This window comes from Enhydra lutris, unplaced genomic scaffold (assembly GCF_002288905.1).
Source record: "Enhydra lutris kenyoni isolate GAN:26980312 unplaced genomic scaffold, ASM228890v2 scaffoldscaffold12, whole genome shotgun sequence".
Taxonomy (NCBI): Eukaryota; Metazoa; Chordata; class Mammalia; order Carnivora; family Mustelidae; genus Enhydra; species Enhydra lutris.
This window is the reverse complement of record NW_019154096.1, coordinates 27616867-27643507: the sequence shown is the minus strand read 5'-3', so window position 1 is coordinate 27643507 and position 26641 is coordinate 27616867. Positions and strand designations below refer to the sequence as shown.

The 26641-nt window shown below is 50.9% G+C and overlaps 1 protein-coding gene across 10 annotated transcripts in view; it reads left to right on the top strand.

Annotated features, from left to right (window-relative positions):
- Positions 1-26641, top strand: part of LOC111145432 (calcium/calmodulin dependent protein kinase II gamma) — a 53856-nt gene that overhangs the window by 10495 nt on the left and 16720 nt on the right. For 5 of the 10 annotated variants that reach the window (XM_022500321.1, XM_022500317.1, XM_022500319.1 and 2 more), the window contains exons 3-13: positions 2258-2317; positions 9398-9452; positions 10317-10382; positions 12870-12942; positions 13087-13189; positions 13619-13702; positions 14329-14423; positions 15029-15151; positions 18173-18256; positions 18493-18535; positions 23168-23211. In XM_022500321.1, coding sequence (XP_022356029.1) covers positions 2258-2317; positions 9398-9452; positions 10317-10382; positions 12870-12942; positions 13087-13189; positions 13619-13702; positions 14329-14423; positions 15029-15151; positions 18173-18256; positions 18493-18535; positions 23168-23211 — 830 coding nt within the window. Of the gene's footprint in view, positions 1-2257; positions 2318-9397; positions 9453-10316; positions 10383-12869; positions 12943-13086; positions 13190-13618; positions 13703-14328; positions 14424-15028; positions 15152-18172; positions 18257-18492; positions 18536-21093; positions 21157-23167; positions 23212-26641 lie in introns of all 10 variants that reach the window. The other 5 variants (XM_022500320.1, XM_022500316.1, XM_022500313.1 and 2 more) reach the window with 3 other exon arrangements.

The following is a 26641-nucleotide window of genomic DNA, read 5'->3' as shown; positions in this document are numbered from 1 at the left end:
TGGGAGGAAGGTGGGTAACCTTGACATCTTCCCAGCCAGATCTGGAAGAAGCAAAACCTCTGCCACTGGGCAGGGTTAGCCCTACTTCCTCAACCCCAGGGTCTGAAGATCCCCAGGAACGATGGATCCCAGGTGGTGTGGGAATGTGGCGTCTACCTGTGGTTCTCTGGCTGCATCCTGGTTGGTGGTAATGCCAAACCTGAGGATGGAAAGGAGGGCCTGACCCAGATCTTTGGGCAGCTGGGACGGATTAGCTGGGCAGCAGGAACTAATCTCCGCCTGTCCCCACCTCCTTCTTCCACAAAGCAGAGCTATTGCTAGAGGGAAAGTTTAGGACAAAACTGGGGGTGACTGCTGAAACAACAAGTATGAATTCCTTTTGGTCTGTAATCCCTGCATTATCTCAGACTACATTATTTTGCCAGGCCTGGGTTTGAATCCCAGTTCTTGCCATTCCCCGCTGTAGGGCCTCAAGCGAGTTATTTAACTTCTGTGGGCTTCAGTTTTCTTATGTGTGAAATGGTGACCGTCATGGCGCCTACCTGGTAGGATGGTTGTGGGGTTCATGGGGAGCTCTGCAGAGGCTCTTTGCTGTTGAGCTGGAGGTAGCGTGGAAAGAACCCCTACCACGGGAGGCCGGAAGTGCCTGGCAGGTGTGGATATGAAGGCACTTGCCTAGACCTGGAGAAATGCCTCCCAAATCCCAGAGTCATTACCAGGTGCTCTCACTCTGTCCTGTTATCCTAGCACAGTGATGGAGAAAGGGCTCCAGGCTCAGACTGCCGGCATCCACTGCCTGGGACCTTGGATGGGTCACTTCAACTTGTTAAGCCTTAGTTTCCTCATTTGCCGTGTAATGGAGTTCATCGGCTCCTTTACTTCACAGGGTCTCGGTGAGGATGATCAAGTAAGATCACCCATGCTTCTGCCTGGCGTGTAGTGAATCCTCAGTAAACAACGCTTGTTAGTACGATTGGTGTTATTGATAGACCGATACAAAGCCCCTGTTGTGGCAAGACCTTTAGGAAGCAGCACTCAGAAAGGTCCCACCCTTTGAAGAGCTTGTGACCAAAAGATACTGGACATATTGTATGATGTGACAATTCGAAGACATGTGGTGGAGGATGGGGGGATGCTCAGAGTGAGGAGAGGTCACACCTGCTGGCCGGAACAGGGAAGACTTTGTGAAGGAGGGGACTGTTGGGCAGGATTCCAGCAGGTAGAAGGGGAAGGGCTGCTAGGCCGTGCTGCTTTGAGTAGTGGTGTCCTCTCTTTCTGCTTCCTGGAGTTCTGCCTTCCTGTGGAAGGAATTGACTAAGGCAGCTTGTTTGCACTGGGGGACTCCTGGATTCTGGTCCTTTCACCAGAACAGAGTAACCCCCGTGCCTGAGTGCCAAGAGGCGAGCACTCACAGCAGGCTGTGGCCAGCAGGATCCTGGGGAGAAGCAGGATGACTGTAAAGTGGGCAGCATAATAGCACCAGCCTCATAGAGTGGTTATGAGAATAAATTAAAAGATGTTTTTCTGGGGCACCTGGGTGGCTCAGAGGGTTAAGCCTCTGCCTTCGGCTCAGGTCATGATCTCAGGGTCTTGGGATCGAGCCCCACATCGGGCTCTCTGCTCAGCAAGGAGCCTGCTTCCTCTTCTCTCTCTCTGACTGCCTCTCTGCCTACCTGTGATCTCTGTCAAATAAATAAATAAAATCTAAAAAAAAAAAAAAGATGTTTTTCCCTGGTATAGAAGTAAGCTCTCAAGAAATGTTAGCTCTGCTTATCATTTTGTCAAATCATTATCATCCTCATCATTATCTTGGTTGTCAGCCTCATTATGTTTCAGGGATACTCTGAAGACCAAGTCAGAGGATATTTGCACAATTCCTAGCACAGTGCCTGGTCATGTAGTGGGTGCTCGGTAAAATTTGGTTATTAGTAGCACCTCTATCAAGAAAGAGATTCTGGACGCCCTGGCCCAGTGAAATCCCTGCTGTAGTGAAAAGGGTACCAGAGTTATAGTGGAAGACCTGGATTCAAGTTCTGACTCTGCCTCTCACTAACATGAGGGACTTTCCTAGGGCATTTCCTCATTTGAAAAAAGTCATAATACCTGTATCTGGGATTGCCGTGACTTGCTCCATTAATTTGGCAAATTAGTAAGAAGTGCATAGTTGGTGCCTAATAACTGAAGGACTATGAATAGCCAGGTGGCCACAAATAGAACAGATGGCTGATGGGTTTTGTCTTCTCTCTTCTGCTTTTAGATCACCAGAAACTAGAACGTGAGGCCCGGATATGCCGACTTTTGAAACATCCAAACATTGGTAAGCACCTTCGCTTGGGGTATTTCTTGGGCATCTGGTAGAAGGTAGGGAGAACAGAGATCCACTGCTTTGGTGTCTGAAACCAGGTCTGACCCTGGACCTTGGCCTGGTATAACTTTTTTTTGTCCAAGTGGGATAGCAGTTGTGTCTTGCTCAGAATTCTGGAGCCTTCTGCTCTAGACACCTGAGGGTCTCCAGCCCTCCAGTGCCATTCAGGATGGGAGGTGCTGGAATAGGTTTCAGACTCCCTTTCTTCCCCTTCTCCTTCCGTCTTTGGGCTGAGGTCCAGGGTCCACAGCGTGTGAGGCTCCGGGCTAGTAGCCTGCCAGCGTCTCTCACCAGGGGCCTTCCACAGCCATCATAAAAGGGTCCGGATTTTGTTTCTGGACTTGAAAGAGTTTTGTTCCTGTTACGGTGTCGTGCACACTCTGGGGGTTTCCATGGTGCTCCCGTTTGTATTCCCCAGAGCCAGGAAAGCAAGCTGCCCACCCGCCTGGCTTCTCTGGAGAAGGGGTGGCAGGAGCCACTCTCATGGGGAAGGAGGAAAAATTAAGAGGATTTCTCCCTGCTCCCACCCTGACTTGGGGGACAAGAGCACATTGTTGGTTGTTCTAAAGCCTGAGGAGGTTTGCCTGCCACAACCCACTCCGGCTCAGTTTTACATTGTTCAGCTGAAATAGTCTTTGCCAAAAGCGTTGGCCCTGATTTGGTGCTTCTTGCAGTGGGGACAGAAACCGGGCTGGCTGCAGTGTCTGAGCAGAAACCCCGGTCTTAACTTGAGGCAGGGCAGGGAGCATCTCCTAGGTTTCTCCCTGAAAGCCCTGAGTCATCACAAAGAACAACACGTGTTCCTTACTCCTCAGGCATGGCCTAAATATCGGGGATCCCACAGTGCCCCGGAGGCCGCCTGCTCTGCTCTGCTGGAGGCCAGGGCTGGGAGGTGACTTGCTGAAGCTCGATGCTTCCTCCAGAGCTGCCCAGCCTCTGGTCTCCCAGACCTCAGGCTGGGAAGCTTAACATGAGCTCTTACGTGGGAGAGCCGAGGTCGTACTCCAGCCCAAGGGGAGAGGAGCAGCTCTGAGGTACCAGAATGCCAACCATGCAGGGCTTTACAGATCGCAGGTAGCAGCTTGGATTACACCTGAAGCAGACTGGCATAGCCAGGGCTCAGCTCTGCTGGTGCGGTGTGTCCCACTGAGCCAACACTGCTCAGCCGACGGGCCCCGGGCTGAGAACTATTGGAACTCCCTGGGTGAGCTCCGAAGTCAGACGCTACCTGCAAATAGCACGATGGGGACCAACGTGTCACCTTCGCTAGGAGAGAGACAATGAGAGGAACGCCTAGAGCAGCAGTTGCAAATTTGGGTGTGTTTTGTTTGGCCGGCTCAGCGGTCTAAAAATATTTTATTATTTGCCAGTATTTAAAAATGAGATTTCGCATTTTGGGGAAAAAAATTCTGTTTCCCAGTCTTTCGAATCAGACATCGGGGCTCTGCTGAGCCTGCCTCTATATGCCGCCATAATCGGCTCAGGCTGGTCAGCGGCTGTCCCCGTAGTCTGCCAGCCAACTGTCCTTTGCTAACTCCCCATTACCTCATGTTTGCGCTGCCTACCTGGAGGCTTTTGAGCTTGTGACCTCTAACCTGGAAGTTTCATAACAGGAAGAAGGAACATATGGGTGACTAGAGGCATCCCTAGAAGGATTGGGGTAAGGTGAAGACGGTGGAGAAGTGACCGGGAAAGACAAAAATGGGATTCTAGGCAAAAACAGTCGTACCCTTCTTACTATGCCTTTCTAGAAATTAAATACATACTTTTGACCTTTTAGACCTCACTTGGTTTGGTACCTCTTTCCTTTTTATCACGTGCCCCCGCTGGACCCAGGGACCTAGCCGTTGGGGGACCGTCTACCCTAGCCATCTACCCTGTTAGGGCGCCCGAGAGATCCAAGCCAGGCCGGGCCAGGCACACTCCATTCATCAGCATCTGATTGCCTAGAGCTGTGCTTCATTTCACAGCTGCTCCCAGATCCTGAGGGATGTTGGTCTGAGGCCTTATTCTGGGGTCAAGAGCAGTGAGAGCGAAGGGGGAGTCAGGACTGTGTCCTGGAAGAGCTGGCCGGCCAGGCTCTATGGCTTCCGGTGGGAACCGGGGCTCCTGGAGATGTGGTGGGGCGCTGGATCCGGGAGGCTGAGGTTGCTATGGCTCCCGATCTGGCTTGTGGCAGAGAGGAGGCCGTTCTGTGCCCTAATTCACTATTCTTCCACTCTCTTCGCTGCCCTGTCCCTCAGAGCCGTGGCCCTTTTGGCGCCAGCCTCTTTAACTCCATCCTGCAGGGATACAAGTGGACCAGCCCACAAGGGGCTCAGAGCTGAGGAAGCTCAGAACAGAGAGCACACGGTCCCCTTCTGGCTACAGTCAGATTCAGAGGCACTTGAACTCAGGAGGATATTTGGTGCAAGGAGCCAGGCATCCCCAGTTTTCTTCCCTAATCGATATTCTATCCCAGAAGTTAAAAAGCTGCTGGAAGAGCAAACGCTCATGTAAACTGCAGAGTCTGGGTGACAGCGATGCGTAGTGTAGGTTCATTGATTGTAACAAGCGTGCTGGTCTGGTGGGGGTACCGGTGGTAGGGAGGCCGTGCGTGGGTGGGGGGCCAAGTGGTATGTGGATGTTTTTCGGACTTCCTACTCAGTTTTGCTGTGAACCCTAAACTGCTCAAAAAAATAGTTTATTGATGGAAAAAAAACCAAAGCTTGTCAGTTAGGAGGCGTGCTGTAGAACCTCAAACAACTTGGGGAGGGTGGCCAGAGGTGTGGAGTGGAGAGGAGGAGCCGGCAGTCCTCCTGTCTCCAGTCTGAATGGAGCGTGTTCTACCTGTGATCTGCTCGCCTCCCTGCTTTAAATTCCTCTAATGAATAGACCCTGTCTTCCTTCGTGCTGAGTTGCCCCAGCAGGTTCAATCCCAGTCTGGCGTGATGATTTAGAGCAGCACTACTGAGACTTTCATGTGCTCAGACATCACCAAGGGATCGTGTGAAGCTCCGGTTCTGATTCCGTAGGTCTGGGGAGGACCTGAGCGGCCTCTGGAGTGTGGTCTCCAGGGCAGGCTCCCGCTGCTGGTGTGCGGGCCGTGTGTGGGGAAGCAGGGTCTGTGGCTTTGCCGTCCTGTTGTCCAGGTTTGCATGTGGGATTGGCTGGTCTGTAGCTCTGACTTCCCTCAGAATATTTAGCCTCTTTGTCGAGTTTGAGGGTTCAGCAGGCAAAGGAAGCCTCGGCTTAGAAAGAACGGAGGCGATGAAAAGCAGGACCGCAGCTCCTGGAAGGGACCTTCCCTAAATCCTCAGCGCCCCAGCTCAGTTCACAGGGTATTTACGCCAGGCTGCCATTTACCTTGGACCTAGAGCCCATTCAGCTAACAGGAAGTGGAGCAAAAGCAGGGGCAAAGAAGAAGAAGAACACCTTGAGCCCTGACCAGGCCCTCCTAGATCTGTGCCTCAGGCAGTCCTGCCCACCTGCTCCTGGGGGGCAGCCTCGGTCCCCCACCAGCCCCCCGGGAAGCAGGATCTCCTTTCCACTGTGCTCTTGCTGCAGACACTTTTAACACTGACACTTTCTCAGAGCTTTTTGAGCCAAGATTTGCTAGTTAAAATGTGGCATATTGCTGGGTGGTTTCTAGAACCGGAAATAGCCACAGCATTTGGGTTATGGCGTTGTTAGTCCTTGAAGGTATGAAACATTAAGTTAAGGTATTTAGGTGTTTGGACCATTTTTCTCTCCACAGTTTTTAAAGAAAAATAGCTAGTTTTATTGCTGAAGTGCAATAGATGCTTTTTAATCCTTTTCCAGGTCTTTCTGTCTGAGGAGTTGGTCTGGCCCTCCTTGGCCTTCAAGCTATCTAATCACTGTGGAATGGACTGGGTGTCAGATTATTTTTTTTTCCACACCTCCATAGCATCCTTTACTTCTACTTTGTAGCCTTTTCCGCAGTAGGGCGTAGTGACATCTTTGTGTAAGTGCGGGTTTCACTCCCGTCTTCCCCATTGACCCGGAAGCTCCGTGGCAGCGGGGCCAGGTTTCTCTTCCTCACAGCCGAGTCCGTGGCATGTGCAGCCATGCCTGCTTCCAGAAAGGCACCTCATGGACACTGTCGAGCAGATCAGAGCAGCCAGAGCTAGTGGGGACAGGTTGGAGTTCCTCTGCCCAAGAGGACAGAGAAAGGGACTCCCTTGCAGGCAATTCCACAGTGTTAAGGATCTTGATGTTAGTTTGTTTTGACTTCAAGTCTCAGTTCTGCCACACGGGATGACCTGGGATGAGTTCCTTTTGGGACCTCAGTCTTCTCTCCTGTCAGATGGGGGTAACAGAGGTAATGTGAGAGCTTAGAAACATAATGTAGGTAAAGCACTTGGCACAATGTCTAGCACCTAGAAACAACTAAATGGTAGTGATCACTTGGGTTGTTATTATCAAGATGCTGCTGGGTAGGCACTTAGAGTGGCACAGTCAAGTTTTTTCTCTTCTCAGTTCTCTTAATTTTCTTTACAAATGGAAAAAAAAAAAAAAAAGATAGTATCTTGTTCAGCTATGAGGCCTTTTGCACCTGTCCCTTCTTGTCTCAGTGGTACCTTGCTCTGGGGCACACATCAAAGCCATTCTCTGGGCTGGGTGTCCTGGAAGGATTAACCAGCTCTGCTGCTCTTCTCTTCTGGTTCCCCTGCCCTGCTTCCTCCCACCTGAGCTCCGTGTGTGGCCTTCCTGGAGAAGGGCACATGCCCATGCCTCCCTGCCTTGGCATAGGCCTGGGCACCTGGACTTTTTGCAGCACTATCAGCCCCACTGTGCAGGATGAGGGGGGCAGACCTGGGGGCCGGGGGCAGGGAGAGGCAGGGCCACCACGGGGCAGGACTGCCCTGGGAGTGGTTGTTAGCATCGTAGCTGCTGTACTGTTAGCTTGCCGTCCTGCCACTGTTAGTCACCTCCCTAATGAAGCTGGTCTTTAGCTTCTGGGACAGCTGATTTCCAGGGGATTATTTGTATTACACACTTTAATGCTTTTTAATAGCAAATTTTTAATTAAATGTAAAGTCCTTTTGGAAGCAAGGGAGCAGCAGCTGCAACAGGACTCCCGTGTGTAACTCCGACTTAGACGAGAGAAGCACACGTGAGGAGGGGGCTGGCAGGCTGTGAGGGAGCTCACTTGAGCATGCCTGGGTTGATTGGGGGGGAGGGAAGGATGGGTTTGACTGTAGCTTCCTTCTGTCATCTGGGGGCCTAAAGAAGTATGAACTTGCTCGCCCAAGTATCGGAGAGAACAGTTGGAGGAGGAGGGCTTTTGAAGTACCCCCCTGCCCTTGATGCCATTGATAAATCACAGCTGGGGGTGGAATTTGGGGCAACCAGATCAGAGTTGAGTGACCAGATCAGATTAAATAAAGCAGGCAGTAGGAAGCGTCAACAGTCGCTAGGCCCTCCATCCAGCCCTGTCAGGCCCAAGTCCTCATTTTTGTTGGCTGAGAACCACAGAGCTGCAGGAATGGCCAAGGGCCTGTCTTCTGTGATCTTGCTGTGGTGGGAGAGGCTGCAGGAAGACACCCCAGTCCTGAGGAAACAGTCTGACACCAGAAATGGAACCTGTTGTGTGGGGCGGTTGGCAGCCTGGGTCCACCAAGGAAGAGACATGGTGACTCCCGTGTATCTGAGAACTTTGCGGGTCGGTTTGGTGTCAGGTCATTCCTAAAGTGCTCTGTGAGGTACTCCTGAAAATGCCGAGGGCTGGCGTGAAGGTCAAATAGAGGTTCCCCTTCTGGAGAGTTCAGGTGAGGGAAGGGACAGGGACTGCCTTGCCACAGTATCGCCTTGTGTTTGCATGAGAATGGTGCTCAGGGGTTGGCATTTAAGCCTGAGGTGGCTTTGTGGGCAGAAGCTTGAAGAGGAGACCTCGGAAGACATTAGGTTGGTTTTTTGCCCAGGAGCTCTGGAGGCGGGGAGTGGGAAGGGATTCTGCTTGCCAGCGTTTTCCTGCAGCTGGTGAGCTGCCCCAGTCTGCTCGGTGCCGGGGCCTCCCGGACCCATCCATGCTGCTGCTGCAGCTGCACTCCTGGTTAGTCTCTCTCCCAGGCTCCATTGCTCTGGTGCCTGGCTGTGCAGGCTTCACCACATTTCTTAGAGGGAGCAGTGGTGTAGACCCATCTTTGGAGTCAGAAAGAGCTGGACTGATATCTTGACCTATTGCATCTTTGGCCTTCAATAAGATACGATGTCTCTGAGCCTCCACTGTCCTCATCTGTAGGATGGGAGGACTCCTTCTCTCGGGGTGGTCGTCCAGAAGAATGAACTCCTCAGAGACACCCCCTGTGTCCTTCCTGAATCCCACCATCTAGCATGGAGTCTGATGCTCAGCAGGCACTCAGTAAATCCTTGTAGAATAAGTCGTATCTGCAGAGAACCTAACCCCAGGCCTGGCATGTAAGAAGCACCGAATAAACAGTGATTGTTGTCATTGCCTAGTCTGCCTGTTGCCTCCCACCCTCACCATCCATTAGCCTCACTCCCCACGCCTTCCTGCTGGACGCTACCTTTCCAGCTTCCTTCCTGCCCTTTAATTCCCTGTTTGCCATCTATTCCTGTGGAAGGGCTCTCAGGCCCTCCCGTCTTATCATCCTCTATCCCTCCATGGTCAGCCTCCCTCAGGCACCCCCACTCTTGCCCCGAATTACACGATCACACAGCAGGTCCCAGGACCTCCTTCTCCAGGACTAGCCCCTCTGGGAAGGTTCCTGCTTTTCTCTGTTTTGTCTTATTTCTTAGCCACAAACCTCTCTCTTGCCTCCGTCTGAGGCAGTCCGAAGTGGCAGCCGGAGCACTGGACCCGGGGTCTGGTGGTTTCTCTGCTCTGTGGCCATGTCACCTCACCTTGGGGGTGGGGTGGTGATGGGCACATTGCCACTTCTCACTGCTGTCAGAAGACCATCCAGGGAGGCTGGCAGGCTGGGGCAGGGGTGGGGTTGCTGAGAAGGAGAGGAGTAGGTTTCCGAGGTTTCTCTCTGTTAATCTCTGTCCCCCTCTCCTCTCTTGCAGTGCGCCTCCATGACAGTATTTCTGAAGAAGGGTTTCACTACCTCGTGTTTGACCTGTAAGTGCCTCTTTCTGAGGGTGTGGGGGCCTTTCCCTCCAGCTGGCTCACCATGAAGGCTTGGAGAAAGACCTGAACTAGGTCTTCAGCTTCTGCCGAGGCCCCTCTCCTTTACCCGAGGGAAAGGATTTGATTTTGACCTTCCTCTGGTAATGGTCAGGTTGTGGAGGGGACTGCATTGCTCCCTCACGGTCTCCCCAGGGCTCGAGACCCCGGAGGACATTGCGCTCGCATTTCTGTTCAGCAGCACACCTTGTGCAGACGCTTTTTTCCTTGTTTCTTGGTGTGTTGTCTTCTGTGGAGAAACAGAATAGAGCTCTTCGCATGACCTTAAAAATTCTGGGAAATTAAAGGTGGCTTTTATTAGTCATAAGCTGGACTCCACTTGGTCTCTCCTCCACTTTGGTTGTGGTTTAATATCTCAAAAGTAGCTCTTCACCTCCTGGAAATGCCTCTCCAGTATTTTCGGGATCCTTGATCTCATTATTCTTCAGCTCTAGGAGTAGGTCTGTCCTTCTTGGGCAGCTGCATATCTTAGTATTCATATTGGTCTCAGACAAAGCTATGACTTTCTGAGTAGGTTGACAATTTTCTCTTAGATCCCTGTATATTCATCTTTGCCTGAGTATTAGCTGATCTGTGGGTTATAGGCAGAGACGTGCAGGAGGAAGGGAGGGCCCATGTTACCCCAAGGAGAAGCCCCATGTCATTGAAGGATCAAACACTTTCTGGGTTCTTGGAAGGAATGCATGTGGAGTTGGGATTTCCTTAAAAGCTATTCCGTGGTGTAACCTGTTGCCTGCTGGATGCTGGGGTTGGCCCCCTGACCTGCCTCCTCTGACGCTCTCTGTCTGTTGGTTGCAGTGTGACTGGCGGGGAGCTGTTTGAAGACATCGTGGCCAGAGAGTACTACAGTGAAGCTGATGCCAGGTTAGGCAAGGGTCCTTGAGTTCACTGTGAGTCTCAGCCACTTCGGGGGGCGGAGGGGCAGGCATTGGGCCTATTTGAAGAGTCTTTGGATATAGATCAGAAGAGCTCCCTTCTGGACAAAGGTTCCACACAGCTGGACCTGAGCTGCATTTTATGGGTGATGTTAGAAGTTAGAGCCTTTTTTTTTTTTTTTTTTTTTTTTGCTAAGCCCTTACAAGCCTCCTTTACCCCTTCACCCCAGAAATACCTTTTCTTTGCACTGCTGTGTACTTGCCAGCCTGCCCAAGGGCCCCTCCTACTCTTGCTTCTTTTCTCTGACCAATTTGACTGTGTGCAGGGCACCCTGAGAATGTTCCAGAGATGGAAGAAACGTGGTTTGCGTTCTGAAGGAGTGTAAACATCTGGGCTAATGAACCAGGAACCTTCTCAAAAGAGATTCCAGCCTGAATCCCTTAGTCTCTTGACCACCACGACCAGCCTTGATGTGGGGCTCCTCAGGCTGGAGAACCGTTCCTTGGCCACATCCCTCAGCCCTCAGCCGCCCCTGTGGAAGCCCTGGCAGAATTCCGCCCACACCACAGCTCTGGGGTGTTTGTGTGGCCAGTCCTTCCTGCCTCGGCTCCTCCCCCGGCCCCAAGTTTTCTCTGAGGGTGATGTCCATACAACCTGGTTTTGATCATCCTGCCTGCAGCTTATCTGGCATATGTGGCAGCTCTGGCTGCCTCTAGAGAGTGGGGGAGTACAGCTTCCTCACAAATTTCTCAACTCTGAGAGGCCAGTGTTTGCTGATCAACTTCAGATGCTTCAGCCTCAGGAAAAATTCTCAAGTGGGGAGATGAATTCCAGTGCCAGCAGGGGAGGACCGGACTTCGGGGCAGGAGGAGGCGGTGATAGCTCTGGGAGCCCGGCGGGGAGGAGGGCGAGCTGGCTAGGGGGAGGGGAGGGGTGGTGTGTGACTGTACCAGTGGGCTTGGCCTGGCTCTGCTGGGACACTTCGCACTTTTGCCATTTTTGGCCAGAAGGCTCTCCCTGCTAGCCTGGCTCTGTTCTAATTATATATTTCTGTGGAGACTTGCCTCTTCAGCTCAGTCTTAAAGTCTCTTTGGCCTACTCATGGGCTGTGTCTTGAAAGGAGGCCTGAGCCTCAGCCTCCAGGAGCCCGGTAAGACCCCTTGGCTCTTGTGAAAGCCTGAGAATCAGATTTTAGAGGAGGAGTCAGAAGTCCAGGTCACCAGCCCAGCATCCCTCCACAAGCCTGCTCCGCACACATGCTAGTACCTGCGAACAGGGGCCTCATTCTCTAGGCCAGTGATCCTCAACCTCAACACTACAGATATTTGGGGTCAGTTAACTTTTTGTTGTGAGGGCCCCTCCTGTGCATTATAGAGTTTTAGAAGTATCTCTGGCCTCTAGCCACTGGATGCCACTAGCATCTCCACCTTAATTGTGACAGCCAGCAATGTCTCCAGGTATTACCAGATGTCCCCCCAGTTTTTACCCTTGCTCTAGATCGCTAATGCTCCCTGCCAGGAGTTTGACTGCAAGTGTGGCCAGATGTTTAGGAAGGTGGGCAGCCTGATTAAAGAAATGGCAGAGAGGGCATCTGGCTGGCTCTGTTGATGGACCATATCAACTCGAGGTCGTGAGTTCAAGCCACATACTGAGTTCAAGCCCTGCATTGGGTGTGGAGCCTATTTGAGAAAAGAAAGAAAGAGAAAGAGAGGGAGGGAGGGAGGGAAGAAAGGAAGAAAGAAGGAAAAGAAAAGAGGAGAGGAAAAGGAAAGGAAAGAAATAGGAGCTATAGGTGACTTGGGTTAGTTTATCTTTTTCTATCAAAAATCATTACCAGATCCTCCTCAGTTGCCCTGTTTGGAACCTTCTTAAGGACATCGTTTCTTAAAGGTCTTATATCCTCTACTAGATGATAAACTTCATGGCAGGCACAGGGTCTTACTGATCTTCAGAGTCTGTGTGGTGGTCCCAAGCACAGTGCCTGGAGGTAGTCAGTAAATGTTTAAATAAATGAATGAGTGTGCCCCCAGCGAAACAACTGAGGTACAGTTGTATTCTCCTTCCTAAGATGCAACCGCAAGCCTCTTCTCTAAGGAGAGGTACTATAGGGGGAAAAAAAGAAGGAAGGGGTTAGATGGTATCTTTTGCTCAGAAGTATCCCCAGTCTCTTGGAAATGGACTGGTGATATTGGGCCTTTACCGTCCAAGGAGGTATGGTGAACTCTCTTCTAGTCTGTTCTCAGCCATTATCTAGTGGGAGACCCCTGATAAACCACTTAATATGCATGGCCCTCAATTTCTTCTTCTGTACAATACGTTGAACTAGATGATGTCCAGAGTCCCAAGCTTTTAGCTGTTGTTCAGGGATTCCCTGTGACTCTGGAACCCAGATTTCCATGCTTGCATCCGTAGTGTGTGGTTGTGGATGAGTGGCTTAACCCTGCACTGACATTCCTTCTCCTTGTGCTTTTGCAGCCACTGTATACATCAGATTCTGGAGAGTGTTAACCACATCCACCAGCATGACATCGTCCACCGGGACCTGAAGGTACTACCCAGGCTCCCTGTTTGTCTCCTGCTTGTGAAGCGTAGGCGCCACCTGGTGGCAGATGATGGGACTGCGGGGACCCAAACTAAGCTTCCTCAGGGCCAGAGAGCGGGTGCTTCACCAGGTCTTCTCTTCCTTATACAGCCTGAGAACCTGCTGCTGGCGAGTAAATGCAAGGGTGCCGCCGTCAAGCTGGCTGATTTTGGCCTAGCCATCGAAGTACAGGGAGAGCAGCAGGCTTGGTTTGGTAAGAGTGACCCTGTCTTCCTGGAATGTGGCCCCCGCCCTTCCTCCTCTTCCTGATCTGCTTTCCTCTTTCAGAACTGGAAGCCAGACCCTTCACGGCCCGTGTCTCAGAGACTGGAGAAGGGGGGGAGGGTACGGAGTGTCCCCTGGCCCTAGGTGACTCAGTGCAGTGAGTCTAGCTGTTGTCAGCCCGCATTCTTGCTGCCTCTGGGGAGAAATGGGAGTTCCTGGTAGGCACTCGGACTTGCCCTGTGATTTTATTCTGAGCACTACAAGAAACCCAGTCTGCGTCTCTCAGGCCGCCCATGTGCTGAGAGCTTATATACCCAAAACAGCAGGAACGAGGAGGGACCTGGAGGAAGATTGCTGATGTGGTTTTAACAAGAGAAAAAGCAGGTTCAGTGTGCCTCTGCCCTCTCTTCTGCTACAGGTTTTGCTGGAACCCCAGGTTACTTGTCCCCTGAGGTCTTGAGGAAAGATCCCTATGGAAAACCTGTGGATATCTGGGCGTGCGGTAAGCCCATTCCACACTCTCAGTTTTTTGGTGTTAAGGGCCCTCAACTTCCAGCGATGGTGAGAAAGAGGCATCGCTATTCCTTGGGGGCCCCACAAGTGTCTGGTGTCTGTGAAGTCATGGTGTTGGCTCTAGGGCCCCTGGGATGTCTGTTGTCATCACACGCTCCTCCCCAAGTATTTCCTGGATTATCCTCCAGCCTTCCTTTTTTTAAAGATTGTATTTATTTATTTGCAAGAGAGAGAGCACGAATGGGGAGGAGAGGGTGAAGCAGTCTCCCCGCTGAGCAAGGAGCCTGATGCAGGGCTGGATCCCAGGACTCTGGGATCATTACCTGGGCTAAAGGCAGCGGCTTACCTGACTGAGCCCCCCAGATGCCCTATGCTGCATCCTTCCTAAAGAGGGACTGACCCACACCTAGAGGATGGGGTATGCCTAAAGACATCCCCGATGTGGCTTGCTGACATGGGGAGGGAAGCAAAGCAGAAGGGGCCAGCATTTTTAGCTGATAGCCACTTCCACCTCTAGTATAACCTTGACTTTCCAGGTGGCTGAGCCCTCTGTGGCTTTTCTTGGTTCCTCAGTGGAGTCGGTGACTGACCCCAGTGACCTTTGTTCTCTCGTAGGGGTCATCCTGTATATCCTTCTGGTGGGATACCCTCCCTTCTGGGATGAGGATCAGCACAAATTGTATCAGCAAATCAAGGCCGGGGCCTATGATGTAAGGACTGGTTTGTTCTTGACATTCGGGCTGTTTCCACAGGAGGGGGCATATTTAGTGTGTTGTGGGGTACAGGGAGTGTCAGGGGACTTTGAGGACCCAAGGATAGGCATACAGGTCTCAATTCTTGCCACACCCTATCCCAGGAGCAACTCTTTTCACAGTCTTCCTTGGTAGCTATAAAATCAAGAAGCCCACCGAAGCTCTTTGATCCATTATTTGCAGAGAATGGCCTGAAAAGTGTGATGTGCCGCCAACATAGGGGTGAGAAGTGGCATGGCTCCCTCCACTGCAGTGGGCCCTTGGGCACACTGTCGAGCCAGTTTCCTTCTAGTAAGGAGATGGGGTTGAACCAGGACATGTTAGAGTCCCCTTCCTGCTCTGACTGGATATTCTGGCATTCTAACCGTGATTCTGTCTTTCTCTCCTAGTCCTTTAAGTTGACACGGGTGCTGGGATGCCCCGGAACCTCCCCAGTTCTCGGCGGGGCAGGTTTAGCTAGCACAGAGTATCCCGATTATAGGAGCTGGGAAAAAGACAGAGCCTCCCTTTCAGGGTGTGAGGCTCACAGAGGTTATATGCCTCCTTTCCCTCTTCCTGCTTAGTTCCCATCACCAGAGTGGGACACGGTGACTCCTGAAGCCAAGAACTTGATCAACCAGATGCTGACCATAAACCCTGCAAAGCGCATCACAGCTGACCAGGCTCTCAAGCATCCGTGGGTCTGTGTAAGTGTCTTCACCTGGGGTAGAGCGGCTCAGGGATGTCAGCCCTTAATGTGCCCTCTTACTCTCTCCAAGCTACTGTCTATAAGCAGGGAATGACTGTTCTGGGCCCTGAGCCGGGACCCAGCAGAGAGGGAGGGGGACTGGGTGGGGCCCCGGAGGGATTCAAGGAAGCAGGTGGCCTCATTAGATTCAACCTATCTTGCCCCCCACTCACTTGTCAGGTGTGACTTAGTTCTGATATTGAATGAGGGCTTAGGTTAACCTTTCGGACTCTGGGTAGTTGAAGATGGAAAGCAGCTGGCAAAACCCAAAGTGAATTGCCAAGTTGAGGGTACATATTCAGATCTCAGCTGTCGCACGACTGTAACAGAAATGTGACCAATATCCAACAAATAAAGAAAAGGGGCCTCTGGGAGTTAAAAAGAGTATCTTGAAGTTCATGACTGAAAGAAAAAAACTCACCCTAGGAGAATTGCCCCCCACAACCAGCTGTCAATGTGGATCGACATACTCTGTTTTCATAAATACTTCTGTAAAATTCTATAAAGTGAAGTGTGTTTTCAAACTAAGAAGAGGGTCTGCTACAGTTAGGCCTTCTGACAACCATGATGCATTTATGTATTTGTCCTTTCCCATGTTTACTGAATGCCTCTTTGGTACTAGTCACTGCCTGGGTCCTGGAGATAGAAAGATGAGTGAGGCGTGGTCCCTTCCCCCATAGACCTTAAAAATCATCTGGGGAGCTAGGCACTCAAACAGGCAACCATTCTGCAATGTGAGAAGTACATAAAAGAACCTAACGAGTGCACAGCAACTCTTGCTACCTGGTGAGCAGTGAGATTACTGAAGGCTGCATGGAGGAGGTGACCCCATCCTGGTTCTTGGCAACTGACTGGGAGTTCCTCAGGATGATAACCTGCAGGCAGAGCTTAGCATTAGCCAGGGTGAAAGGCCATGGGAAATTGTGGCACGTTGAAGGAATGTTAAGTAGTTTAGTTGTAGATGAAGATATGCCTACAAAAATGCAAGAGAACAAAGCCAGAAAGATTCCATGACATACAAGTTTCTGCCTAATGAGTTTGGATTTTATTCAGGAAGCATAGGGAACCATTTAAGGGATTTAAAGAGGGAACAAAGGAGCGCCTGGCTGGCTCAGGCGGTGGAGCATACAACTCTTGATCTCACAGTTGTAAGTTTGAGCCCCACATTGGGTGTCGAGATAGCTTAGAAAAAAATAAAATCTCTCTGTCTCTTTTTTTTTAAAGATTTTATTTACTTACTTGACAGAGAGAGAGAGCATGCACAAGCAGGGGAAGGTGAAGGGGGAAAGGGAGAAACAGGCTCCCCGCTGAGCTCCCTAGCCCAGTGTGGGGCTCAATCCCAGGACCCTGGAGATCATGACCTGAGCAGAAGGCAGACACTTAACTGACTGAGCCACTCAGGTGCCCCCAAAATAAAATCTTTTAAAAAAATAAATTAAAAACAGGGACGCCTGGGTGGCTCAGTTGGTTAAGCCACTGCCTTCCGCTCAGGTCATGATCCCAGGGTCCTGGGATTGAGTTCCGCATTAGGCTCCTTGCTCGGCAGGGAGCCTGCTTCTCTCTCCACCTCTGCTTACTGCTCTGCCTGCTTGTGTGCTCTCTCTCTCTGACAAATAAATAAATAAAATAAAATCTAAAAAAAATTTTTTTTTTAATCAATAAATTAAAAACAAAACAAAGAGGGCATGAAATACACAGCTAAGAAAGGTCACTTTGGAAGCTGTGTACATAATGGAAGTTAAGAGGAGGCTGGGGCAGGGAGTTCAGGAAGCTGTTGTAATTGCCTGAGCAAGACTGGATGAGGTCTCAGCTAAGGGTAGTGATAGCCTGGGTGGCGTGGCAAGGAGTAGACAAATTTGAGACATGTTTGGTAGGTAGACTCAAAAGGATTTAGTGACCAGTTGGATTTAGGGAGTGAAGAAGAGCAAGGGACCCACGGGGACCTCCAGATTTTGAGTTGGTAATAAGCAAAGGTTGTGCCATTTACTGACTCAGGAAACCGGAGGAAGAGCCAGTTTGTGAGAAAGGATGATGATCTTAGTTTGACTGAGTGTGGTGTCTGAGGACCTCTAGCTGGAGACATCAGTTGGGTAGTTAGAAATGTGGTTCCAGAAATTAGAAAAGAAGTTAAAATTGGAAATGCAGGTTGTGGTCATTTCTGTGTGGGTGGTGTGGAAATAAATGGGATTGTTTTTACACGGATCGAATTCCCTACGGACTTGTATTTGCTTCAGTAAGAGAAGGAATAGCCACCGAACACCAGCACGTAAAGACAGGCAAAGTTAGAGGCGCCAGCAAAGAAGGCTGGGAATGAGAACTTCTGTGGCAGAAGGAGGTTCAGGAGCAGGAGACCCTAAGAAACAGGTGGTCTCAGTAAGGGAGCATCTGTAATCAGATGCCACAGAGTCCCTGATAAAGATGGGAAAGATTCCATGGACTCTGACCAGTTGAAGCCCAGTTTCATTATTTCACTAACAGATGCAGTGGAGTGAGAGACTGAAACCTTTCTTCAGTGAGGTGAAGAGGGCATGAGGAGGAAGAGAGAAAGAAATGGCATTATACAGAGAAGGTCATGAGTCAGGGGAGTTTTTAAATTTTTAAGGAGAGGCCCAGGCACGCAGTAGGGGCTCAGTAAACAGTTGCTGAAGGAGTGACTGCATGGGGATCACAACACACAGGATACTCTCTTCCGTTCCATAGCTTCCATTTCCCAAGGAAAGAAATGGTCCCAAGGGTCTCATGCACCCTCCTCATCTAGCATCAATTCTCCGTGGTGTTTTTGTGTTTGGATTGTTGTCCTTAAATAACCTTGAGTTTGGGGTAGTGCTTTTCTTGTAAAAGCATTTTCAAATCTATGACTTCATTTTAATCTTCAGATCAACTCTGGGGTGGCTGAGCACACAGCCATCAGTGCTGGGACTAGGGTGAGGGGCAGGGGGCCCGGCTGGAGGGCTCACAGGCCTGTCTGTTTGGCTTCCAGCAACGATCCACAGTGGCATCCATGATGCATCGTCAAGAGACCGTGGAGTGCTTGCGCAAGTTCAATGCTCGGAGAAAACTGAAGGTGAGTCTTGCCTTTCCTGGCTGCTGACATCCTGAAACCGTAGCTTTTGACAGCCCACCCCCTACCCCAGCACAAGAGAAAGCCCCCTTTGTGGCTGGAGCTGAGCTGGGAAGGTTATACCTGTTGGGGGGCCCCAAAGACCTGAGGGCTTGAAGCTCTGGCCAGCAGCTGCCCTCTGCCTAACTTTTGCTTTTCTAGAGTCCAGCTGAATTCACAAGCCTCTCTTCTTTTCCCAGGGTGCCATCCTCACGACCATGCTTGTCTCCAGAAACTTCTCAGGTATGTTTCCTCAGCCGTGCACTTTAATTCTACTGAGGTGAGTGGGTCAGAATGGGGTGTTGCCATCCCAGTGCTGGGTGTCTCAGGCAACACCTTGACCAAGATGAAGAAGACCCTGTTTTGAGGGGGCTGCTGCTGCTGGGTCCTACAACTTGACATTCTGGGGGACTTCTCTTGGGTTCACATTGATGAATTCTATTCCCTACACCCTCCCAAGGAGTAAACTGCCCAGCCTCCCATCTCCCTTGCCCCTGGGGATTCTTCTTTAATTCTCTAAAGACTCTCAGTGCTTTAGGATTTTAGCCGGTCGATAGGGTATTGGACAGTGGGCTGGGGAAAAGAAAGAGATGAGGTGTAATGAATCTTCTCACCCACCATTAATTTGTCTACTGGGACGATCTCTACTTCACTGTGTCTAAGTGGAGATGACTAATAGAAATTTTTCCAGATGTTTAAACATTTTACAGAGACTGTGCTTGTAATATGCTTTGCGATACTAGCTGTAAAAGTGAAGAAAGAGAGAGCAGCAGGATGGAGGGAAAGCAACTTACTTAAATTTGACGGGGAAGTTGGGGGAGCTGGGACCAGTCATTTGTAAATCACTTGGCCTTTCGTTTTAAGATGCAAGACACTCCACCCACCCACCCCACCCCATACCCCCATCTTGTTTGCCCTCAGTAGGGAAGCAGAACAGCTTTCTGTGAGGAAAAGGTTAATGTCAGAACTTAACTGAAGACAGAAGGTCTCTTCCCACCTTGCCCACCACCCCCCACCCAGCCTCCCCAGCCCTGCAACCCTCCAGCCCCACTGTTTTGGTTGAAGACTCCCTTCTCTCATTCTCATAGTGGGATTCCTTCCCTTGCTTTCCTTCTACACTGATATGGAAACAGGATTGTATGGCAGCCGCCCTGGGCTAAGGTTGCTCCCTTGAGCTTGAGGGGTTTGTCTGTGCTGGTTCAGGGTAACCTAAGGGCCCTGGGTCCGAGGATACCACAGGTGAGAAGTCATAGGGCTTCTTGAGATCTAACCGAAGCAAGAGCCCCCAGGCACCAGAGGGGCAGGACTGGCGAGTGTGCCAGGGGCGTGTCCCACCTCAGGTCCATCCCCTGTGCTCCTGGTTTGGGGCTCATTCTTATGTGGGTATCCATGAGGGGAAGACTATTGCTATGGATTCAGCTCTCACAAATGAGAGCAGGAGGGCACAGCTTGGCTGCCTCCAATGGAGATGGAGCTATAGTTCCACATCAGGCTTCTCCTCAGAATTACTGGAAGCTTCTACTTTCTCAGAAGTGTGAGAGCCTTTCTAGAGGACGCTTGAGGGCATTTCTGTGCCCAACTAGAAGGGTGATCTGTTCTATCTCCAAATGGAAGAAATGTCATAATAGGCTACTACTTCTTTTCTAGACTGGGAAATCAGTAGCATGTGCCCTGTCCCATGGCCTCCATCCACATCAACCTCCCCCACCTCCATTCCATTTCAGGAAACTGGTATCCTGGTTTCAGGAGACTGGCCTCTCTGTGAGGACAAAGCACTTTCACTCATTCCTAAAAAAGCCTCCTCCTGTCCTCGTTGCCCAGACCTTGTCTGCCTTTGAGCTCACTTTGCCCTGGGTCAGAGGAGACTGAAAAAGTGCTGCAAGCATTACAGGATGCCCTCTGCTGCCCTGACTCTGGAACAGGTGGGGGCGGAGCCTATCTCTAGAAGCTTCTCTAGAAAGAGGTGTCACCAGGTATAAAATCAAGAAGGAAGAGCACGTGTGTGTGTTTTTTAAGGCATGAACTAGGCTGTTTCCTGAGTCTACCCCAAATAGGGGGTGCAATCTGGACTCTAGCAGGTTGGCTAATCGTGGAATCAGGGCTTCTAGAATGTATTGCTTCAGCAGCTTTTGTTTTCTTTCTGGAGGCTCATTTCTTGGCATCTTCACCCTTGGAATACTGAAGTACAGGCTGAGAAAAACTGTCCGTCCTGGCTACCTGCCTTGAAGAAGGAAAGCAAACCATGTCTCCAAGGAACTGGAGGATTAGGAGAGGGATAGGGAATTGGGGCCCATCAGTGAACTTAGCTGCATGAGGGCCATGTGCCCTCCGTGGGCCCCAAATGTTTGGAATATGGCCAGAGGAAAGGGCTCTCTGATAATGTCATCATTTAGGTCCCCTAGAGAGGGCAGGTCTGAAGCTGAGTCTCCCTTTCCTCACAGCCTCGAGCTAGGGCTCGGTTGCCTCAGAAAGGACCCCTCCTCTCCCCAGTTCAGGCTCTCCCTTGTAGACCCTCCCCTACGCGCTCACGGACCAGGTGCTAGAGCTGTGGTGATCCCTACACCCTGACCGAACCCCATCCTCTCAGGCCCCCAGACTGCTGCAGGGCTGGCCGCACCTGCTCCTCAGCCTGCCCCCGGCGCCTTCGCTCCCCCAGCTCGGCTGGCTTGGCCACGCCGCCTGGGCCCTGCTGTGCGTGGGCGGCCAGCGGCTCCCGCGCCTCGTGCTGGGGCATGCTCGCTGCTGACTGGCCCCTGTGGCTTTGCGGCAGCTCTGTGCACTGAGAGATTGTATCCCCTCAGTTGGCAGGCAGAGCTCCGCCCCCGCCTCGCCTGCCGCGAGCGCCGCCGGCCTGGCCGGGCAAGGTACGTGGCATGAGTCCCCTGACCGCCTGCCTCGGCTCCCTGCCACCCCACCAGGAGGGCCAGCATGCCAGGCCTGCTCACCAGGGAGGCGAGTCCCATGCTTGCGGGCTGAGATGGGCATGCCGGACGGACCACCTAACTTGGCATCTGCGAGCGCATTGGTGTCACAGAGCCCCCTAACCAGCCGTGCATGCTGGGCGCTTGCCAACTCTCAGGAGGCAATAGCCTGGGGACGTGGAACTGGGCAGCAGGAGGCTTTCCTCCAGACGGCCGAGAGCCTGGCCTGCCTGAGGGCTGCGGCCAGTGGCAGCCCCCCAGAGACAGTCCTGGGCGTGGCTGGAGCTGCCCAGTGCTAGGAGTAGGCAACTTCAGCACTGCTGGGAGACCCACAGGGGAAGCCGTGCCCCTCGAAACTGTGAAGTCTGGCATTTGCAGGCCTCCAGGTCTGAAAGGCTGTGGAGCGTAGAAGCTGTGGGGAGAGCCGTCCCTGGGTTTGGATCCTAGCCCTGCCACGCCCCAAGCGAGTCTCGTCAACCCTCCCAGCCTCCGTTTCCTCCTTTTTCTGGTGGCGCTAATAAATAATGTGGCGATGGTTAAGATCATGTATGTCAAAGGCTCTCAACCCTGCCTGTAGAGGACAGTTTGTCAAACGTCCTAATGCGGACACCTCTACCCCAGACCAATAAAATCAGAACCCCTAGGGCATGGGATAGGCATAATGATTTTTGTTGAGCTCCCCAAAAGTGATTCTAATGGGCAGCCAGAGTTCTGAACTCTGATATATATAAAGCACCTAACACAGTAGGTGGTCAGGCATCATAGTAAACACATTAAAAAAATAAGTTTCAGATTACCCCAGCATGACTGGAGATAGGATCCTAGGCCATTTGGGGAGGTTAGAATTCTTGTGAGGGAGGGATCCCTGTTCTCACTGGAAAGAGATGGGCCCCAACTTGGGTAGGAATCGCCACCTGAAGGGAAGAACGGCAGCAGTAATAGTGACAATGGTTTACACTTAGTGAGTACTTGCTACATGCCAAGCACTCTGCCTAGTGCTTTTCATGCATGGTCCCCTTAGGTCCCCACCCCTTCCTGTTACCTAGGCCCTATTTTATCCCATTTTCTAGATAAAGAAACTGAGGTTCAGAGAGGTTAAGTAACTCACTCAAAGTCATACTGGGAGCAACTGATAGAGCCATTGAAGTCCAGGTGGCTCAGACAGTTGGGCTCTGTGCCTCCCAGACTCCCCCATCCACTGTCTGCTACATTCCTGTGGCTTTGGTGACCAGCAGGTGTCACCAGCCTTCCTACACAAAGCCCATCAGCCTTGAGCCTCTTCCTGTGCCTGGCTAGAATCCATTTAATACCTCGCTATTCTGCCCAGCCTTTCCTGCTCAGTGGGTCCAGAGAGTAGACTGAGGAAAGAGGGGTGGATAGGACCCCGTGATCCTGGTGAGGACCTGCCCAGTCAAGGCTTCAACCCCCCAGCAAAACCCTCCTGTAGGTGGTCCTGGTCTCTGTGTCTGTGTCTGTCTGTCCTCACGTCTGGTCTCCTTCGTGAACTGTGACACTCTCGTTTCTTAAGAGCTCTCAGGAGATGTCTTGCATCCTTCCAGCTTGGCCGTTCTGAGGAACTCCGTGGCATCTAGGGACAGAGCCCTCACTTTTCACCCTGGCACTCTGCTTCCAGACGTGGGTGGAAGCGGTTGAAGGCAGAGTTCCCAGTACCCCAGGCAGCTCCTGTACTGAATGTGGTTTCTCCTCCCATGTGCAGTGTGTCCCTGTCCTCTTCTGTGGCAGGAGAGATCCTGGGGTGCCACCCGGAGGGTCTGAAGCAGCTTGAGATGCCCTTCTTGCTTTGGGGCTCCCAGGAAGGGCCTCTTCCAGGGGCTTCAGGAGACTCCTGGCCCCCTTGTCAGACACAGCAGACTCTTGCGGATCCGGCTGCCAGACTTCAGGCTAGGGAGAGCGTACAATGCAAGAGGCTTGATTTTCCTTTTTGTTTTCACAGCTGCCAAAAGCCTACTGAACAAGAAGTCGGACGGTGGTGTCAAGGTAGGTGTCTGCATCCCTGTAGCCCGAGACTGGCCTCTCTCCCTACAGTCTCTGTGGGGGGTTCTTAGCTTTGTTCCTCCTTTCCCCCAGGAACCTTCCTATCCTTGCTTTTCTGCTTTAAAACCAGAAACCTTTGTGCTCAGAACAGCAGGTTCCATTGGCCTGAGAGGGCAAAAGAAAGATGCATTTCTTTTGACCTTAGCTTGAACGTAAAGACTCAGGGGAAGTGATCTAAATTTTGGTTTCCTAGAGCTCAGTCCTGAACCTCACGGCAGACACATGCCTCCTCTCCACGACTTTACTCTCAGGGTTTTTGAGGTCACTTGGGTAATCTTCTTTTTTCCTTTTTCCTTTTGGAGCACAGACCCTTTATATGAAATGAAAGCAAAGTAGGCCTGGTTGACTCAGGGTACAGGGCTCGGAACCTGAAGCCACTATCCTTTTAATTTTTCTGTCTTATCTCCAAAGCACTTCCAGAACCCAGCTCAAATGCCACTAAGTGAAAAGTGTCTTAAACTTTCTAGAGGCATAGGCTCCTCAGAAACAGGCAAAAGAGGTGGTATATCACAGCTCATTCCCATTTGGTGAGGGAGCTTTTCCTGTAGGATCACAGCAAGAGGAGAGGGGTCCCATGGGGACCAGCGGAAAGCCCTAGTGGGCGTGGCTGCTTGGTGAAGGGGAAGGAGAGGTGGCTAGGGGTCCTCACAGGGCCCAGAGTGTTCTGTAAATGCTTTGGGGGCAGAACGGGTCCTGGGGCTAGGGCACTGGATAGGAGTCTGTACCATCTTGAAGCCTACCAATTTACACCATCGAGTATTTCAAACGGTGAAATTATCCAAACCTTTATATTCCAACAAAAGCTTAAATTGGGCCTTTCCCCAGGATCTTCTGTCCCCAGCTGAGATACACACTTGTGCCCCATTCCCCTCCCCGCTCTCCTTCCTCTTTCCCTCATTCTCTGCATGCCTGCTTCTGTGTGCTTCTGCACCAAGGAGGGGAGCTTGAGCTCCACACACACCAGCTGACATGGATCTGGGGGTGACTAGCAGCCTCCCAGTAATAGGGACGTGAACTGGAATGGGTGGAACCAAGTTAGGAAAAGGTGCCAGGCTTAGTTGAAGAAAGCGTTTGCATATTTCTATCCAGGAAAGAAGCTAGAATCAGTTATACTTTACAAAGTGTTGAGTAAGTTCCTGTCAGAGGCCCAGTGCTGTACTCAGTTCTAGGGGCCCACCAGAAGGAGAAGAGGTTGATGTAGTTTTCATCTAGCTTTGAGAAGTCGCAAGGTTAATTGAAGAGGAAATTGGACACACCTGGAATCAGCTAAGCACTGACTGGTCTGTGGTACTGGATCCTACATTGCATGGCTCCATCCAAGAAACTACTGGGCAAAAACTTACTGGAGAAAACTTAAAGGATGTAGGAAGATTGGAGCCCAGTCGGCGATTGCCTCGAGAGAATGGGATTGGAGGCGAGGACGGGGTGGAAAGACACACCTTTCATTTTTTACCTTGTACACGTTTTCTTTAAAAGGAGAAGGTGTTCCTGCTATAACTTAAAAGCAACAAAATATTTTTATGGTTTCTATTCTATATATTGATGTTCTTTGCCCAACTGGAACATGGTGTTTGTGGTGGAAGGATGTCGAAATTACAGCTGGATTGGTCTGGTTGGGTGGTGGGTTTGGAGGTTTGTGTGTCAGACCACAGGAAATGTAGGCCACTGAGCAGGGAAGCTATGGTGAGAGCAATGGTTTCAAAGGATTTGGCTGAGGGTGTAAGATGAATAGAAGAGGGTGGGAACTAGACACAGAGGTCTCAATTAGGATTTGTTGTAATCTGGGCATAGGGTGAAGAAAAGGTGGTTAAAAATAGAAAGGACTGATGTTGAAAATATTTAACCACCAGAAGAACCCAGGCACTGACCAACGGGAACAGGCCCTACCTATGGAGAACTGGCCCTGCTGTCACCAGGGATGCAAGGCACTGACTAGATCTTAGCTCCCTGTAGAGATGTGTCAAAGTTCACACCGGATGTGTTAGAAAGGACCCATCAAGGATGATGTCAAAGCTCCTTGGATGTTGGAAGGATTAGCGGTACCTCAGCTAGAAATGGGGGTGGTTGTGAAGGAATGCCCATGATGACAGCAAGAGTTTTACTTGGACCCCCCTGAGATGAAGAGACAGGTGGAGATCTGTGGGGAGAGGACTTTTAAGGTGCTGGGAAGTACCTGAGGTGGCCCAGGAAAGAGGTCAGCACTGGACATGCTGATGGGGACTCGTGTGAATGAATTCCATGAGTTCACTCCCTCAGCCGGTTCCATGCTTTGGGAGCTGGGAAGACAGCGACATAATCCACCCTTTAAGGTGTTCAGAGACCTTAAAGGGGAGAGACAGGGGAACCAGCAGTGCTGCATGCTCCGGGCAGGTCTGTCAAAGGAGGTGTGCTAAGGGTGGGCCCTGGAGGAACAGATACCAGCATTCATGCCAAAACAGGAAATCTTCCCGAAGGTGATGGCCTATAAACTGAGTTGAAGGATCTTGCTAGGTTGCAGTGAGCAGGAAAGGGGGAAGAATATTCCAGGCAGAGGGAATAGCGTAAGATAGAGAGGTTTGAAACTGCGATGATTCTGGGAACTTCAGTAGCTCTGAAAGGCTAAAGGAAAGACTGATTTCACTACTTTGTGAAATAAAATTAAATAAATAAGATAAATTTCACTATTTTGGACCTGAAATAAAGCAGTAACAGCCAAGACTGTGGTGAAAAGATGGATAAAGGAGCCATTGAAGGATAGGTTTCTGATGGAACTTTGTAGAGGGCTGGCCCCAGGGATGAGTGTCAGGCGCAGCCATGCAATATTAGTGTAAGGAGCTAATTTAAAAAGATACAGCTCTCAGGGTCCAGGCTGGAATTCAGATTCAGGAAGACTTGGGTGGGAGGCAGAATCTGAATTTTAATAATACTCCCCTTCTCCCATATGAATCTAAAGTGTGTGAAGGTTTAAGAGTTCCATAAAGACAAAATTTCAGGGCCATCTGTCATTGAGAGGCTGGAAGAAGAAGAGTCATCAAAGGAAACAGAAAAGACAGAAAAGGTGGGGGAAGAACAGAAGTGTCAACAGTGTTGGACCTTACAGAGCACTGAGAAGGATGAGGGCAGGGCCAGCAAATGGTTAAATAAATCACTTCAAACAAGAACATGTATGGGGAAGCTAGTGTCTGACCCTGCTATGCACTCAGTGAGTTTTGTGCATGAGAAAAGACTTTGAATATAGTGGTGGGAACAAAGGCAAAGATGCAAATGTTTAAGAAGGGAATGACCAACCAAAATTGAAAGGCCAGAACAGGTTGAGGAAAATATTCACAGCGGTGTGATGGGAAGGGTTAATATTATTTTTCTACAAAAAGCTCTGCCTAGCAAACAAGAGTTC